Source organism: Canis lupus, chromosome 22 (genome assembly GCF_048164855.1).
Source record: "Canis lupus baileyi chromosome 22, mCanLup2.hap1, whole genome shotgun sequence".
Classification (NCBI taxonomy): domain Eukaryota; kingdom Metazoa; phylum Chordata; class Mammalia; order Carnivora; family Canidae; genus Canis; species Canis lupus.
The window spans coordinates 50549839-50567387 of record NC_132859.1 but is presented as its reverse complement, the minus strand read 5'-3'; the positions used below and the strand labels follow the sequence as shown (position 1 = coordinate 50567387).

The 17549-nt window shown below is 34.3% G+C and overlaps 1 protein-coding gene across 2 annotated transcripts in view; it reads right to left on the bottom strand.

The window, feature by feature from the left end:
- Nucleotides 1–17549, bottom strand: part of TOPAZ1 (testis and ovary specific TOPAZ 1) — a 77978-nt gene that overhangs the window by 49076 nt on the left and 11353 nt on the right. The window contains exons 3-7 of one of the 2 annotated variants that reach the window (XM_072793566.1): nt 16045–16106; nt 15219–15346; nt 4094–4158; nt 1951–2090; nt 496–581 (exon numbers count right to left, since the gene is read on the bottom strand). In XM_072793566.1, coding sequence (XP_072649667.1) covers nt 496–581; nt 1951–2090; nt 4094–4158; nt 15219–15346; nt 16045–16106 — 481 coding nt within the window. Of the gene's footprint in view, nt 1–495; nt 582–1950; nt 2091–4093; nt 4159–15218; nt 15347–16044; nt 16110–17549 lie in introns of both variants that reach the window. The other variant, XM_072793567.1, reaches the window with a different exon arrangement.

Below are 17549 nucleotides of genomic sequence, written 5' to 3'. Positions count from 1 at the left end.
CCAGTTACTACTGTTTTACGTTACATGTTTTTAAAAGTTTATGCATTCCCTCCCCTTTCTCATATACCTGGCCCCTTTTGCTTTTATAAGAAGCTATTCTATTATAATATGCATATTTCAGATGCATTTACTTAGAATCCAAATTTTCCACAGCTTTTCTGAGTAACAAAGATATGACGGAATAAAAATATTTACAACAAACTTTCTCTATAAACTGCTTTAATTAAATCATTAGCTTTCTCTTCCATCACAGGGAACTATCCATCCTATATTTTGTTTTGTATATTCACTCTCCACCCTACCCACCCAGCCTTCTTTCAACTTCTTAACATTATTTGTGAATATCCTCGGAGTCACTACTCATTTTCTGCTTTTTACCACCAACTGCCATTCAAAATCTGTAAATGGCCAGAAGTGCTTAAAAAAAATGATAGGGAAATACAACCAAAATATGTGCTTTTATAGGATTATTTTTTTTTTTAATGGGGGACTTACCCCTACATTTTTTTCCCTCTTAAAAATTTCACAAGTTTCAGGACTCTGCAGCTTTAGGAAAGAATGTTTTCCTGGAAATTTGAAATCTAGAAGTGATTAAGAATGACATCACACATCATTATGTTAGTTTCTTCCCTTCATAACAATGAAATATTACCACTACTATCTGCTTTAAAGTTTTACTTTGGACTACTCATACTCTGTTCACAGACTATGATGCTACAGTGTGTGCCTGTGAAATAAAAAATGCTCCTTAAGTATTTCTAGGCCTAAATGTAAAATCTTAAACTAATTTTAAGCTGAAGATACTTTCTTAAAAGCTTTATATAGCAGTACTGAACACAGCATTTAAATAATAGTCTTTATGTTAAACGCACATATATGATACACAATTAAAATTTCTAAGGAAACTGACAAACCTAGGTATTACCAAAATGAACTATGTACCCCCTACAAATTCATATGTTCAAGCTCTAACCCTTTATTTGAAGATCGGGCCTTTTACAGAATGAAATGGGGTCATAAGGGGGAGACACTGATCAGATGGAATTAATGTCTTTATAAGAAGAGACATGAGAGAGCTTGCTCTTTCTCCATGCACATGTATCAAGGCAAGGCCACGTGAGGCCTTAGCAAGGAGGCAGCCATCCATAAACCAGGAAGAGAGCCAGAAACTGAACCCTGCCAGAACCTTGATCTTAGCCTCCAGAACTGTGGGAAATAAATTTCTGTCATTTAGGCCACCCAGTCTATGGTATTGTGTTTTGGTCACCTGAGCTACTGATACACTAGGCATCCTATCCCTTAATGTTGGTCTTTCAAAATGAGAATTAGGACATTTAGAAATGTTTTTCTCTAAAGATAAAATAATTTAAAAACTTTTTATTTTAAATAATTGCATTTTTCACTTGGTAGCATCAGGTGAATTTGGAACAAGCTCAAGTTTCTGCTGCATAGTTTTGCTGTAATTTTCATTATAAGAACCATTAAGGCTTTTTAAGATAAAACACACAATCATCTGGGCATGCTGCTGTAGCACAAGACACCAGGCAGCACAAAGTCTGTAATAGGAAAGTACAGAAGAATTAGGTGTGGGCTACACAAAGAAATTTTATTGCTTCTAAATTCATTCTTCAATCTAGCCTATTTTGTTCAAGCATTATGGATCGTCAAAAAAACCTGACACAAATTCTAAATACATTATAAAATTTTAAAATATTCAACTAAGATATGAATATTTTAGGTATATCCTATATTTTACCGCTATCACACAAACACAGATATTTAAGAAATTATTCCATCTAAAGTTCTAAGTAAAGGTATACTAACTTTCCAATTTTAACATATTCTAAGTGTGTTTTGATATTTTTTACTTTTTTGTTTTTGATGAAAAAAATCTCCTATACAGTTTCTATGTTATCAAAAGCCAATAAAATTTTATTAAGATAACAGTACCATTCATCCAGGGCTTTAGAAATAGGTCTTCTTGATGAGCACTCAGATTCAAAGGTGGCACTGATAAGCACAGAGGTTTTGGGACCAGTGCTGCCAAATGACATTCACCAACCATGATCGCTGCATTTTTAGAATCTTCACTGTGTGAGCACAAAAGCCAAAATCAGATTTTAAAATTCTAGAAACATTAAAGTAATGAGAATCAAATAAGTAGAAACACAACCTAACACACTATGTATATGTTATACACCATGCTGTATACTATTACCATATTATGATTCTTCAGTATCTTCAGTAGGTGTTCTTGCCTTCTTCAGTGCTTGTTAAATGGCCAGGGTAGGGGTAGGAGAAAGGTTGTTGGGTTAAAACTAGAGCAGAGTATTTTTGATCACACCAGACAAAAAGTCTGAGGAGGAACTAGGCTAGCATTCTAATCCAGAAAAGATCATCCAATTATTCTATTGATAGTAGAGTAAAATAAATAAATTATGAATTATTCTTTAGAACAAGCATATTTAATAAATTTATACAGGTACCTGAGAGCTTCCTTGGGGAAGAAGGTATAAAAAATGTGCTGTTCTTGGTTGCTTAGATTTAACCAGCTCTGACTATATTTTAATATGTGAGATCCTATATAACCTGTTTCAGAAAAACTTAGGAGTTTTCTGGAGCTTCACTTACTTAGAAAAAGAAAGAAGCGAAGGAGAAAGTGGAAAGTATCTCAAAGCTGACTGATAGTTATGAATGAACTTAGTTTTTAGGCGAAAATCACTCAGATACTGCAATATTTTACCTTAAAAATAATTCTATTAAGCTTTTTCAGCTGGAGTTCCCTGGGCCAGAGAGGAGAAAAAAAAAAAAACAAAAAAAACAAAAAACAGAAAGAAGGTGCCACACTTACAACAGCTGAAACTTAGTTAGCATTGAAAAAGCTTAAAAATTACACAAGGGGTGCCTGGGTGGCTCAGCAGGGAGTCTGCTTCTCCCTCTGTCCCTCCCTCTGCTCATGCTCTCTCTCAAATAAATAAATAAAATCTTTTTTAAAAATTACACAGGAAAGAGATTATCACTTCTTTTTCCAACTTGGGACATCATTAATATATGCAATCAACACCACATTCCTCAAAACAAAACAAGAACAATAATATAGAACAAACAAGAATTATGGAATTTTACAGATGGAAGAGATTATCTAGTAAAATTATTTTGTTTTTGATTGAATGACTAAAGCCTGGAGTAATGTAGTGACTTTTCCAATGTCACATTCCTGATCATTGTGGTAGAGCCAAACTGATGATAAAACTCTGCAGACTGCAATGACACTACTTCGTTGTAAGCAAAATGCCTATAAGAGGGAAAAAAAGGGAACTTTTGTCATTTTTTCCCTTTTAAAATTTCAAATGGTCATGGATCATACTGGGTTTCTGTGCCAATCTAATTCTCACCTAGGCTTTTCCTTCATTCAGTGGTTCTCAAACTTGAGCACATATTAGGATCAGCTGGTGGCCTTGCTGAACCACAGACTGATGGGCCCCATCTCCAGAGTTTCTGATTCAGCAGGTCAGGAATGGAACCAAGTAATTTGCATTTCTAACATGTTCCCACTTGATGCTGCTGCTATAAAGGATCACACTGAAAACTACTGCCTTAACACAAAAGGACTTGAACACATTTGTCACCTGATCTCAGTGTACCTTGCCCCAACAGCAAAACAGGCATGCAGGATGGATCGTGATCTCCAAGGTATCCTTTAAGTTTGGTATTGGCATATGTTCAAGTGAGTGTACTGTAACTCTTAGTACTAATCACTGCAAACATGTCAGATACCTGCAAACTGCAATATTCATCTGATTTCTGACACTTTTCTACCTTCCCAAAGGTCATGTACACATTCTTTTTTCTTTTATCATTATTCCTTATTCCTTCCTCAAAAAATATTTTAATGGCTCAAAAATCTTTGTCACAGCTTTATACTAACTGAAAGTATCCCTGACATCTGGGTATACCTGATACACTGATTAATAATCTCTATGTATGGCTCACAGCATGGTAGCCCAAGCACATAGAGCAGAGAATGAAAAACACACTCAAAATACAAATTATGTAACTATTTTAAAATTACATAATTAAAAATGGTACAAACCTTTTGTAAACTTCAAAGATATTTTCTTTTTCTTCTTTAATAGTCACCTTTTCTGAAAATCTACTCTGTGAAAAAATTATGGTTAAAAGTACAAGTGAATATTTTTGTATTCCATATCTATAAGGTTTACTGGGATATATTAGATGTTAATTAAACCACTAGCTTATGGCCAACTGACAAAACAACTCTACAGTATTTGAAATACTAATATTGACTTAAAAATTCCACTGTTGCTTAAGAGAAAAACTCATAGAAATCATAAATTTTCTCAGCTTTTGACACCATAGTTACATAAACTGGCATTTAAAATTATTATGAACAATTAAAGTTACATTTGTTTTCATTCAGATAAAAAGCATTAAGTGACTTTTATTTTTAGGTGGTATTTATGAACAAATTCATTTTTCTCATTGGAAGTATTAAATGTATTTCATTTATCACTATACTCAAAACATTTCACATTAGTGTTCTGGAATCGTGCCTAATTATAAGGAAGTTATACATGCTAATATTAAACTTTTAAAAAACAGGCAGGGAACAAGAAAATAAATCCCCAAATTACCTATTATGAGCAGAGATAACCATTTAAATTCTTACTTTATATGAAAAATTAAATTTTTTAATTACTAAAAATTTTTTCCAGCCTTGCTGAGAATTGATATATATTACTGTATAAGTTTAATGCATACAGCATGATGGCTGGATTTACATACATTGTGAAATCATTACAATAGCTGCAGCTAACACCTATTTTCTCATAGAGCTACAACAAAAAGAACAAGAGAAAAAGAAATTTCTCCTTGTGATGAGAGCACTGAAAATGTACTCTTTTAACCTTTTTTTTCTTTGAGAGACAAAGTATGCATGTGCAGGTATAAAGGGAGGGGTGGATGGAGGAGAGAGAAAATTTTAAGCAGGTTCCATACCCACCACAGAGCTCAACTCATCTCGATATCACAATCCTCTGAGAGATCATGACCTGAGCCAAAAATCAAGAGTCTGACGCTTAACCAACTGAACTACCCAGGCACCCCAACAACTATTCTTTTTTTAAAAGTACATAACACATATTACTGTAATATGTGTAATGATATAATGATACACACTGCATATACTTTTAACCCTTGCAAAGAAAATTACAAAAATCAACTGAGAAACATAAAATATTAAAAAAAATATACCATGTTCTACACGAGACTATTAAAGGTAAAGATGTTAATTCTCCCCAAATTAATGTATATATTTTAAAAACTACTTTATCATGTGAGTTTATATATTTTTTAAGACTTTACTTATTTATTCAAGAGACAGAGAGGCAGAGACATAGGCAGAGGGAGAAGCAGTCTCCCTGCTGGAAGCCCAATGCAAGACTCCAGGACCTGAAGATCACGACCTGAGCTGAAGGCAGATGCTCAACTACTGAGCCACACAGATGCCCCTGATCACGTGAGTTTAAAGCACTCTTAAGAGAATATAAGAATGGCCAAAAAAAATATTTTAAATTTATTATACATCTTAGGGTCTTTTAAAGCAAGCCTTATTTTTATTTTGCTTGCTATTTTTATTTTTCAAATAATTGACAATATGATTGATATTAGTACAAGGACCTGAGCAATCAATGAAACAAAAGGAACAGTTCCACACATACAAATTTGAAATTTTTTTAAAAGATTTTATTTATTTATTCATGAGAGACACACACACACACACACACACACACACACACAGAGGTAGAGACACAGGCAGAGGGAGAAGCAGGCTCCATGCAGGGAGCCCGACATGGGACTTGATCCGGGGACTCCAGAATTATGCCCTGGGCCAAAGGCAGGCACTAAACCACTGAGCCACCCAAGGATCCCACAAATTTGAGAATATTAAAGATAACATTTGAAATCTGTGAGGAAATGATTCAATAAATGGCAGCAGAAAAATGGGCTAGTTAACTGGGTAGAAAATAAGTTTGGTACCAACTCACCATATGTTAAAATACTTTTTAGGTAAAGATTTAAATATACAAAAATAGCAAAAAAAATAAAGGTGGGTATTTGTATAATTTTAAGAGTGGAAAAAACTTAAGCATGATACCAAAAGCAGAAACCATAAATTATCACACCAACAGGTGTGAATATAAATATTTTTGGTATTTTCTTATACTAGACTACAAAGTACACAAAAGCCATCCATCAAAAAAATTTTTTAAAGGTTACATTGTTTCTACATTCTTTCTCTCAAGATAGATTTTAGATTCAGAAAGATAAAAATTCAAACATAAGGGATCCCTGGGGGACTCAGGGGTTTAGTGCCTGCCTTTGGCCCAGGGTGTGATCCTGAAGTCCTGGGATGGAGTCCCACATCAGGCTCCCTGCATAGAGTCTGCTTCTCCCTCTGCCTGTATATCTGTGTCTCTGCCCCCCCCCCCCACCTTTCTCTCTGTCTCTCATGAATAAATAAAATCTCAAAAAAAAATTCAAACATAATAAAAAAACAGAAAAAAAACACCAGAAAAATATACAAGAGAAAACTTTAAATCTTGAAATGGGAAAGGGCTTCTCTATTACTCATAACTCAAATATCAGAAGAGAAAACTAGTAGATTTGACCAAAAACCTCCTTTAAGGTTAAAAAAAAAAAAAAAAAAAGCCAAACTCCTAAATCAAGTCAGAACAGACAAAAAATAGGAAAAAGTGTGGGAACATAGGACAAAGAATATATTTTTTGTGTTTTGTAGTTTCAAGTTTTATTTAAGATTCCAGTTAGTTAACATACAGTGTAATATTAGTTTAAGATGTAGAATTTTGTGATTCATCACTTAAATACAATATCCAGAGCTCATCACAACAAATGCCTTCCTTAATACCCATCACCAATTTAACCCATACCCCTGCCCATCTCTCCTCCAACAACCCTGTTTGTTCTCTATAGCTAAAAGTCTGTTTTATGGTTTGCCTCTCTTCCCCCATCCCATGTTCATCTGTTTTGTTTCTTAAATTCTACATATGAGTGAAATCAGAGTATTTATCTATATGACCTATTTTGCTTGGCATAATATTCTCTAGCTCCATCATGTCATTGCAAATGGCAAGATTTCATTCTTTTTAAATGACTAAATAATATTCTGTTCTGTATATAATATATATTCAGCATTCTGTTTATCCATTCATCAGTTAATGAACATCTGGGCTCTTTCCAGATTTGGCTATTGTTGATAATGCTATGAACATCAAGGTGGACATATCCCTTCAAACCAGTATTTTTGTATCCTTTGGGCAAATACCTAGTAGTGCAATTGCTACATCATAGGGTAGTTTCTATTAACTTTTTTGGGACCCTCCATACTGTTCTCCAGAGTGGCTGCACCAGTTTGCATTCCCACCAACAGTGTAGCAGGGTTCCCTTTTCTCTGCATCCTTGCCAACATCTGTTGGTCTTGTGTTGTTAATTTCAGCCCTTCTGATAGGTATGAGGTGATATTTCATTGTAGTTTTGATTTGTATTTCCCTGTGAGTGACGTAAGGATGTTTAATATATGAAAAGTTCCTACAAGTAAAAAAAGATCAAAATCTCAGAAGAAAAATGGGCAAAACACATAAAAAGAAAGTTCATTTAAAAATGGCCTTTAAACATACTAAAAGATGCTTAGTCTCCTAAGAGAAAAGCAAATTGAAACTAAAAGTCACTTGTAAAAATAGACAGATGGGACAAAAATTTTAATACTAAGTTCGTTAGTTGTGTGGGGAGAAAACTGGCATTCTCACCCAATGTTATTGAAAGTATAAATCACAGCCATCTCTATGTAGGCCAATCTGACAATTCTACTTCTAAGAATCTAAAAATGCCTGCACATACACAAAATGCCTTATGTTCAAGGATACATAATGCAGCAATATTTAAATAGCAAAAAATGGGAACAACCACATGTCCACTAATAGTGGAACTTGTTGAATAGAGTATATCCATGCAGTAGATAATTATGTAATTATAAAAATAAGGCATAATTACATACATTGAAAAGAAATACTCCATTATATACTAAGTTTAAAAAGCAAGGTAAAGAATGGTATGCTACCATTTACATAAAATTAAAAAGGATATACAATATACTTTGAGAAATGGTAGAGTATGTCTTATTGGGCTAATCCTCCTGTAGGTAAAAACTAGGTAAAATATAAAAATCTCTGCTTGAAACCACTGGAAACATATGAAAAGCTGGCAGAACCTGGAGGGAATTCTCCACTTGGAAAGAAGGAATAGCAAGCACTAGCTAACTCTTTTGCTTTCATAGCTTTATTCTTGAAGGCAGATCCTGGTTGAGCTACTTGGGAAGGCCAAAAACTTGCCTTATGGAAACAAACCAGAAGGCTAAGTTTAGGACAAGGTCATAAACTGGGAAGTAGGGCTGGGAATCCAGGGAAAGAGAGAGCCTAAGAAAGGAAATCCTGAAATCTGCTTATAAATTCTGTCCTAATTTCTTACTGACCCTTGAACTGTATCTTTGAACTGGTAGACTCCAAACAGCCCAGCTAAGGCTAAAAGAACTGAACAAAGATTTGAAAAGGAATCTGAGTTCACCTAAATTAAAACCTTAGCATGCAATTACCATACAGCTAGCAACTGCAGACGGGGATTTATCCCAGAGAAGTTTAAAATTATGTTCACCAAAAACTGGTAAACAAATGTTTATAGTAGCTTTATTTGTAATAGCCGAAAACTGTAAACAATGTGGATGTCCTTCAATGAAGAAAGAGCTTTCAGATAAACTGTGGTAACCCAACCCATGGAGTACTGCTAAGCAATAAAAATGAATCAACTATTGATGCATGAAACAAACTTGATGAATATCCAGAGGATTATGCTGGGTAAAAAAAATCTGAAGAGGTTACATACTGAATGATTCCATTTATGTAACTTTCTTAAAATGACAAAATTATAGAAATGGAGAACAGATTAGTGGTTGTCATGGGTTCAGGAGAGTTTAGGAGTAGGCAGGAAGAAAGTAGGCATGGCTATAAGGGCAACAGGAGAGTTCCTTGTGGTGATGGAAATGCTTTATACCTCTGCTAAATTAACGTCAATACTAAAAAAAAAAAAAAAGTCAATACTCTGGTGTGATATTGTACTATGGTTTTGTAATGTTACATTGGGGAAAACTGGTAAAGGGTACACGAGATCTTTCCCTGTTATTTCTTACCACCACATGTGAATCTATAACCATTTCAAAGTTAAAAGAATATGGGATGCTGCTAAGGCCCTATTCATGGATAAATTTATAGCACTAAATTGTCTCGGGAAATAAATTTTAAATCAATGACCTTAAGAGGTTGCAACCTTAAGAGGTTAAGAAGGGCAAATTAAATCCAAAGTAAGCAAAAAAAAGGAGAAAATAATGATCAGCTGAAATCAGTGAAATAGAAACAAAGCAATAGAGAAAAAAAAAATCAATAAAACCAAAGCTAGTTCTTTTGGAATAGCAATAAAATTAATAATCTTCTAGACAACCTCCAGTAAATCTACATCTATTTCAAAATACCAAAATTACAGAGATGGGAAACAGATTAATGGTTGCTAAGGTTAGGAATGTCAGAGGTAAGGAGAAAGGTGTAACCGAGGAATAATATAAGGGAGATCATTGTAGTGATGGAATAATTCTTTATCTTGATTGCAGTAGTGGCTACAAAAATCTGCCCACTTACTAAAATACACAGAAGTATATATACTTACATTTAATATCAGATTCTTGGTTTTGATACTGTACTTAAAAATGTAATCACAGGGAAAAACTAGGTGAAGGGTCCATGGGTCCTCTGTATACTACTTTTGCCATTTCCTGGGAATCTACAATTATCTCAAAATTAAAAGCTAACAGAAGAGTATACTAGCATTTTATCTGGGGTTCAAAACTAGACTCATTAAGCAATTACTACTACCATGGTAAACTTAAAAATTGTTACATATGGATTCTGGGTTTAATGGACATATAAGACAAAATAAAAACAAGCTCTCTGAAAAACAGAGCATATATATATTCCATATTTATTATATAAATTAACAGATACATAAAAGATCAATCATGAAGTATATCTGAAAATGCACAGAAAACTGTATATAAATGCAGGGAAGTGCTAGGCCATACATATGTCCTGAAGTTAACCTAATAAACTCCTAAAAAAAAAAAATAAACTACTAAAATGAAGGTGAGAGATACGAATAAAGTTTAATTCTGAAACTTGGGGGCCAAATATCTTAAAGATAAATATTATTACCTGGTCATGTATTTTTTTAAGGAGTTGGTACTTTGAAGCTTACCATGGTATTAGAAAGATAAATGCATCATCCCTTTCTTTTAAGCAAAACCAAGAAATCTTACTATACCAGGAAGCAACTAAATGATTCTGCAGATTATTTTTAAAAGAGCCAATGCCAAAAATAGTCTACATCTTTAAAATATTTACAGTGTTAAAAATTCAGTGAATTCTGGCAGACATCTCCTAAAATCTATGCTTGCAGGAGTGAATGGATTAAATCTTTTCCTCAGCTTTAAATAAAGTACAAACTGTTTCTTTTCTTTTCTTCTTCTTTTTTTTAATACTTAAGAGCAAGGGTTGGAAAGCTACAGCCTGCAGGCTGCCTGTTTTTGTAAATAAAGATTTATCTGAACATAGCAACTACTATTTGTTTATATATGGTCTATGGCTTCTTGCTACAATGGCAGAGTTGAGTAATTGCAACCACAACTATATAGCCCACAGAGCCATATAGGTATTTGCCATTTAGCCCTTTAAAGAAAACTTTGCCTACCTATAGTGTCAAGGAACTCTGCTATGTGACTATGGACAAGAAACTGACTCAAATCTCAGGTTTCTTTTATCTACAAAAGAAAATAACAGTACACACCCCATGTCCAGCAAAGGACTATCTCAGCAAGTCAGAGTTGTCTATACTGTGTGCAATGAAGGTTTAGCCTTTGACCTACTCCTTGGAGGTAACTTAAGCCTTTGGAATATGCTGCCTGATAAATGCGTCTTTGTTTAACTAGGGGCCTGGGACCAGGCAGTGTATGCTGACAATGCAATTCATGTAGGGGCCTTCAGTCACTCCAGATGATCTAAAACAATGTGATTTACAGTGGGGGCCTTGTGACAACAGCTTGACCTCTGAAGGGTCTGGAGAAACCAAGTGACTAAGGTCAGCCATGCAGGCAGCCAGCCATACCAATGTGACTGACCCCAATAAAGACTCTGACCAGGCCTCAAGTAAGTTCCCTTGGTTAGCAATACTGTTATTGTCATGCATCTTTGCTGGGAGAAGTAAGCAGCGTCCACATGGAAGAGGACAACTGGAAACTTGTGCCTGGTTTCTCATGGACAGAGTGATTTATTCGTGGATTTTATTTTATTTTATTATTTTTTTTTATTCGTGGATTTTAATGTGCATTTCTTCACCGTAATAAAATATAATCTTGAGTATAACAGCTTTGCTAACCTCTGCAAATTCTAGCAAATCACTAAATCTGAGGGTGGCCTTGGGGACTCCTGAACAGCACCTTGTTATATTATGTGGATAAAACATGATAACCTTTGCTAGATATTTAACAGTGGCTGGCTGACATATAACAAAGGCTCAGTACATACTGGTTGTTATCATCACCAAACCATTAAGCAAGTACCTTGTGAGATTATCTGTGTTACAGGACACTTCTAGCACTTAAAGACTATTTTTAAATGGAGTTCACAAACAGTATGCATTCAACAATTATTTGTGTCACTACTCTGTACCAGCTACTACTCTAGGTGCTAGAGATGAAGTAGTAAGCAAAATGAACAAAAATCCTTGCTTTCATGGAGTTTCACTCTAGCAAGAGGATATAAACATAAGTAAATATTTACAATGTTAAATCATAGTGAATGTGAGAGGGGGAATTAAGAAATTCTAGGAGTGGGACACCTGGATGGCTCAGTGGTTGAGCATCTGCCTTCAGCTCAGGGCGTGATCCCGGGGTCTATCAAGTCCTGCATCGGGCTCTTTGTGGGGAGCCTGCTTCTCCCTCTGCCTGTGTCTCTGCCTCTCTCTCTCTCTCTCTTTCTCTCTCATGAATAAATAAATAAAATCTTAAAAAAAATAAAAGAAAAAAGAAATGCTAGGAGAAAGGAGAACACTGAAGTTTTAGGTTGGATGGCCAGGTAAGTTATCTCTGAGAACATGAAATCTGAGTAAAGATGTGATGGAAGTAAGAGAACTATACTATTTTTAGAAGAACATTACAGGCAGATAATGGCAAGGGCAAGGCCCTGAAGTGGGAGAAAGCCTTGGTATGTTCCAAGAACAGCAAGGAGGCTCCGATGGTGAGAGTGAAAAGAATATGGACAGTAGTACAAGAGATGAGAAAGAGTACCGCACGTGGTAGTAAAGGCTCTGTCTGGCTTTGAATCTAAATGTCATTACAAACCAATGGACAGTCTGAAGCAGAAGAATAACATTATCTAACTTATGCTGCATTGAGAATAAACTATAAGAGGACAAAATTAGAAGCAAACCTATTAGAAGGTGATTGCAATAATTCAGGCAAGAGATTACATTATCTTGGGCCTGTGTGGTCATTGGGGGTGATGAAAAGTAGAGTTTCTAGACATTATCTGAGATAAAACCTGCAGGCTTCCTTTACAGTCTGGATATGGACTGAGAGAAAAAGTAAGGAGATCTAAGGTTTTGAACCTGAGTAATTATAAAAGGATGGAGTTGTCATTAACAGAAAAAGGGATTATTACAGGAAAAACCGGTCTGTTATAAGGAGGGGATGTATAACAGAAGTTCAGTTTTTAAAAAAATTTTTACAAATTATTTAATTTTTTATTGAGGTAAAACTGACACACAAATATCACCTTAGTTTCAAGTATACAACATAGTGCTTTGACATTTGTATATACTACAAAATGATCACAGTAGGTCTAATTACCATCTGTCATATACAAAGTGAATCACTGTATCCCTTATGCCATATATTTATTCTATAACTGGAAGTTTGTATTTTTTGACTCCTTTTATGGATTTTGCCCCATCACAACCTCCCCCTCCTTTCTGGCAACCATGAATCTGTTTTCTGTATCTTTGATTCTAGGTTTTGTCTTGATTCCACTTAAAAGTGAGATCATACGGTATGTTTTTCTCTGTCCAATTTATTTTACTCAGTGTAATGCTGGTAAGTAATACTGCGGTGAATACAGAGATGCATGTATCTTTCTGATTAAAATTTGTTTTCTTTGTATACTTGGTAGTTGAAATGCTAAATTGTGTGGTAGTTCTATTTTTAATATTTTAAGGAACTGTTATATTTTTCTTCCATAGTAGTTGTACCAATTTATACTCCTATAAAGAAAGTTCCTTTTTCTCCACATCTTTACTGGCATGTTATTTCTCGTCTTTTGGTTAACAGCCATTCCATCCCTTTGCTTTCAGTCTGTATGTGTCCTCAACTGAAATAAGGTAAGCTGGTAAGCTGTATATAGATGTTCCAGAAATTCAGTCTGAACAGTTAAATTTGAGATGTCTAATTGGAAATCTAAGTGGATCCAGTAGGCAACTAGACATAAAGGTAAGTAGTTCAGAGAAGTAGTTCAGGCTGCAGTTACAAATTTGAGAGTCTTAGTACAGAGATGGCATTTAATGCAATGAGGTTGGATGAGACCATCTAAGGAGCAAATCTAGATAGGAAAGAACACATTGTGGTCTAGGTTCTGGGTCACTGCAATAGACAGAGGTCAGGGAGATCAGGAGAGACCAGCAAAATCAACTGGGAAGTTGCAGACAGAAAGGCAGAAAATAAACCAGGCAATATGTTTACCCTGGAAGTCAGGGTTTCAAGGAAAGTGTGATCACTGACAAAAAATGATGATAGGTTAAGTAAGATTAAGATTGAGATAATGTCCATTAGCTCCAAACAAGGAGGTCACTGGAGAGTTTAAGGATAGTTTTGGTTGCAATGAAGGCAAATATCTTTGGAATGGGTTCAAGAGAACCAGAGGAAAGAAACTAGAGATAGTGGATATAGATAAGCCTTTTGAGAAACAGGATGACAGCTGAAAAGAAAAATAGGACTATGGAAACTTTTGTTGTTGTTTTGTTTGATATATATATGTTTTAGATATTTATCAATATATAAACAGCATGTTTATATATTGATGAGAATGATCCAATAATAAAAGAAGAATTACTGGAGTAATATTTTAAGATATGGACTTTAACACACAGGTGGAAGGAATAACCTTGGCTAGATCATCTATTGTAATTGAAGAGAAGGTGGAATTTTGGGAGCAGATGCAGGTTAAGGGGGCTAATGTATTGGTAGGGAATTAGGAAGTTCTTTTCCAGTTACTTCAATTTTCTTGGTGAAGTAGAAAACTAGATTGGTAGCTGTGAGGATAAATAAGGAGGAATAATGAGAAAGAAGAAAATATGAAATAGTTGCATATGAGTCAGTTAAATTATGCAAAAGGTTAAGACAATCACACACATTTTCTGGCAGGAAACAAGAATAAACTCAATAATCTAATTTTTCCCCAGATCATATGCCAGTGGTATGTTCCACCATCAAGTTTGGTTTAGCTCCAATTTCTATGCCTTCCATATCTGTGGTTAACTGATGTGTACATCACAGTCCTGGGGCACTAAGATATTCTTAAGCTTCAAAGATCAAATGATACTCCGTACTTTGTGTTTAATGAGGCAGGAAAATATTAACAATTTAGATTTACATAGGTTTGAGACCCACTGCAGGATACAAAAAAAAAAAAAAAAAAAAAAAAAAAAAGGCTAAATACATAATTAAACATCGCACTTTCCCAGACAAAGGATACCTGTTCACAGTGTGCTTGTACAAAGGATCAAACAATATATCCTATGGGCAGAATGATGTGATTCTTTTACTCAATAAAAAGTAGTGACACTTATCACCTGACCATGCTGTTATGATGAATCTCTATTACGACTATTTAGACCAAAAAATAAGAAAATGCAAAAGATTCTCCACAGCACCTTTTCATCCAAGTCTGAACTACTGACAGCACTATTAAGATGAATTTTAGCATCACCACCATTTAGATTAGGAAATAAGAAAATGCAAGATTTCCTAGTACCTTTTCATCCAAGTCTGAACCTTTTACATTTTCACTGAAGTCTCCTAGCTTTTCACTTCCATAGGTCTCATTAGTAACTTTCCCTAAGGAAATGTTTTCTCCTTGGGAATCATGTTTAATTTCATTTGCTGAAAAGAAATAATATTTAACTGTAGAAGCTTTATACAGTGCAACGACTAAATTGTTCAAAGACTGTTCTAAAAATGAGTTAAAATTCAGATTCTTTTAAAGTCCAATGTGACAAACATAAGTAGTTTTCAGCAAACTATATAATTATTCCTCTTTCTCTTTCAAAGTAACTCCATTATACAGTATAAAAAGAATTGGCATTAGGACAAAATTGAGATATACCAAGATAAATGTAAGAATGTTTCTTATGCCCAGCTATGTTCAATATATTTTTAAAACCTGAAAATCAAAATACAATTAACTTTGAAAATATTTCCTGTGAAGTAAAGATCCAGGTATTTAAACTTACGATTAACTGTTAATTATAAAAACTCTTAAAAAGATTCAGATTTAAAATGTGACAAAGCTTTAACATGTATTTCCATTTCAAAATACAGCCACAAAAGTTTCTAAGGTCAATGATCTCTTTTGTAGATAAAACCTAACAAAGTTATTTACTAACTAATCAAATGGAAAATTTCTCAAAATCTTATCTGCCAACCAAGCAACTAAAACTGAGGAAAACTGACAAACTGTAAAACATATAGTTAACAGACTCTAAAATGAAGAGCTTCCTATTTAATTCATTTGATTAGGCCTGAATAGAGATACAAAAAGATACTTCAATATTGCATATTTCAAAAAAGTCAAATTTTACCTGCTGATAAAGAAGCACAGATCTCTGACTTCATCAATCCAGGATCCAGTATAGGAAGTTTTCTACTATAAAGCAAACAGAGCTTGAACATTATAACAGATTCTACACAGATCTACTTCTCTAAACATTATATATTACCAGCTTTAATAGCTGGTGAACATCAGCTTAAGTCCTCCAAGGATAGAGGTCTTCTGCACGGAGCTCAGAATCCAGCACACCTAAATAGAGTACTCATTTGGTTCTTTAATCACACACATATACCACAATTGTTAGGGAGTGCTGCCATATCAAACTGTTACTCAGAGAGAACCTGATGACATATACCAAGCATTCAAAACAATTTTAAACTATTACACCAATACGAGCTGATGTTTAACTTCTATTCTAAAGTATGTGTATATATATTTTTTACTGCCAGTGTAAAAGGAAGATAGTTTGAGAACAGTTTGAATCATCTTTTTTTTTTTTTTTGTAATCTCTTAATCTCTGAAGACAACATGTGGTCTAAAGGTCAAGGGTATGAAGATCAGAGCTTGACCAACCTGGTTTCAGATATTGTTCTGCCACTTAACTGTGTCAACTATGGCAATATTATGTAATTCCTTTGAGTCTAACCTAACCGTATCTGTAAAATGGGAATTATCACCTATCTATGAGGTTATTATGAGGATTAAATAAGATAAAATGTTTTTAAAACCAACAGCATAGGCTCAACAAATGAAAACTACATCCATAGGAGCCAATTCAAAAACAAATGGCCAAACATGATTCCATTTAAAAAAAAATAAATACATAAATGTACACAGAATAAAATATAATAAACACCATAATCCTACCATTTTTTTTTATTTAATAAGTTAGCTTTATTAAACCTATCCTACAGCTCTACAAATGCCAATTGGTTCAGGATTACTTCCTTCTCATGAAAGAGAAAAACCAAATAAAACATTTTATAAACATCATTCTTTACAGTCTTTGGAAAATATGAAGTATTTGCTCCCTGACATAAGATCTAGAAACAATCAGAAATATATAGTTTAAAGAATGAGAAGATAATAATACAAACAGAAGACTCCTAATGTACAAATCTCCTCCCCTAATTCTTTTCCTCTTTTATTTAGACTTGTCTCCATTTTAGTATTTCAAAGGTCTCTGCAACTCAACATGTTTACATCATGACCAGAACACATCCCCAATCCTTCTCCTTCATATCAGAGAGTTGTAATGCCTTTCTTTGAAATAAGAGGAACCAGGTATCATCCTTAACTCCTACCTCTGATTAACCAATCAGATTAATCAATTTTTCAAGTCCTAAATCTCTCTCAAATACACTCCCATCTCTGTCTGAAATCATCATGTCCTTTGGCAAATCTCCATATGCTCTTAGGATAAAGTTCAAATTCACGATGACTTCCAGTTTATCTAGGATGGTCAGTTTATGCCTGTTGTCCTGGCATATATTATTAAAAATTCCTCTTTTCATTCTCAAAAGTTGCGGCTCAGAA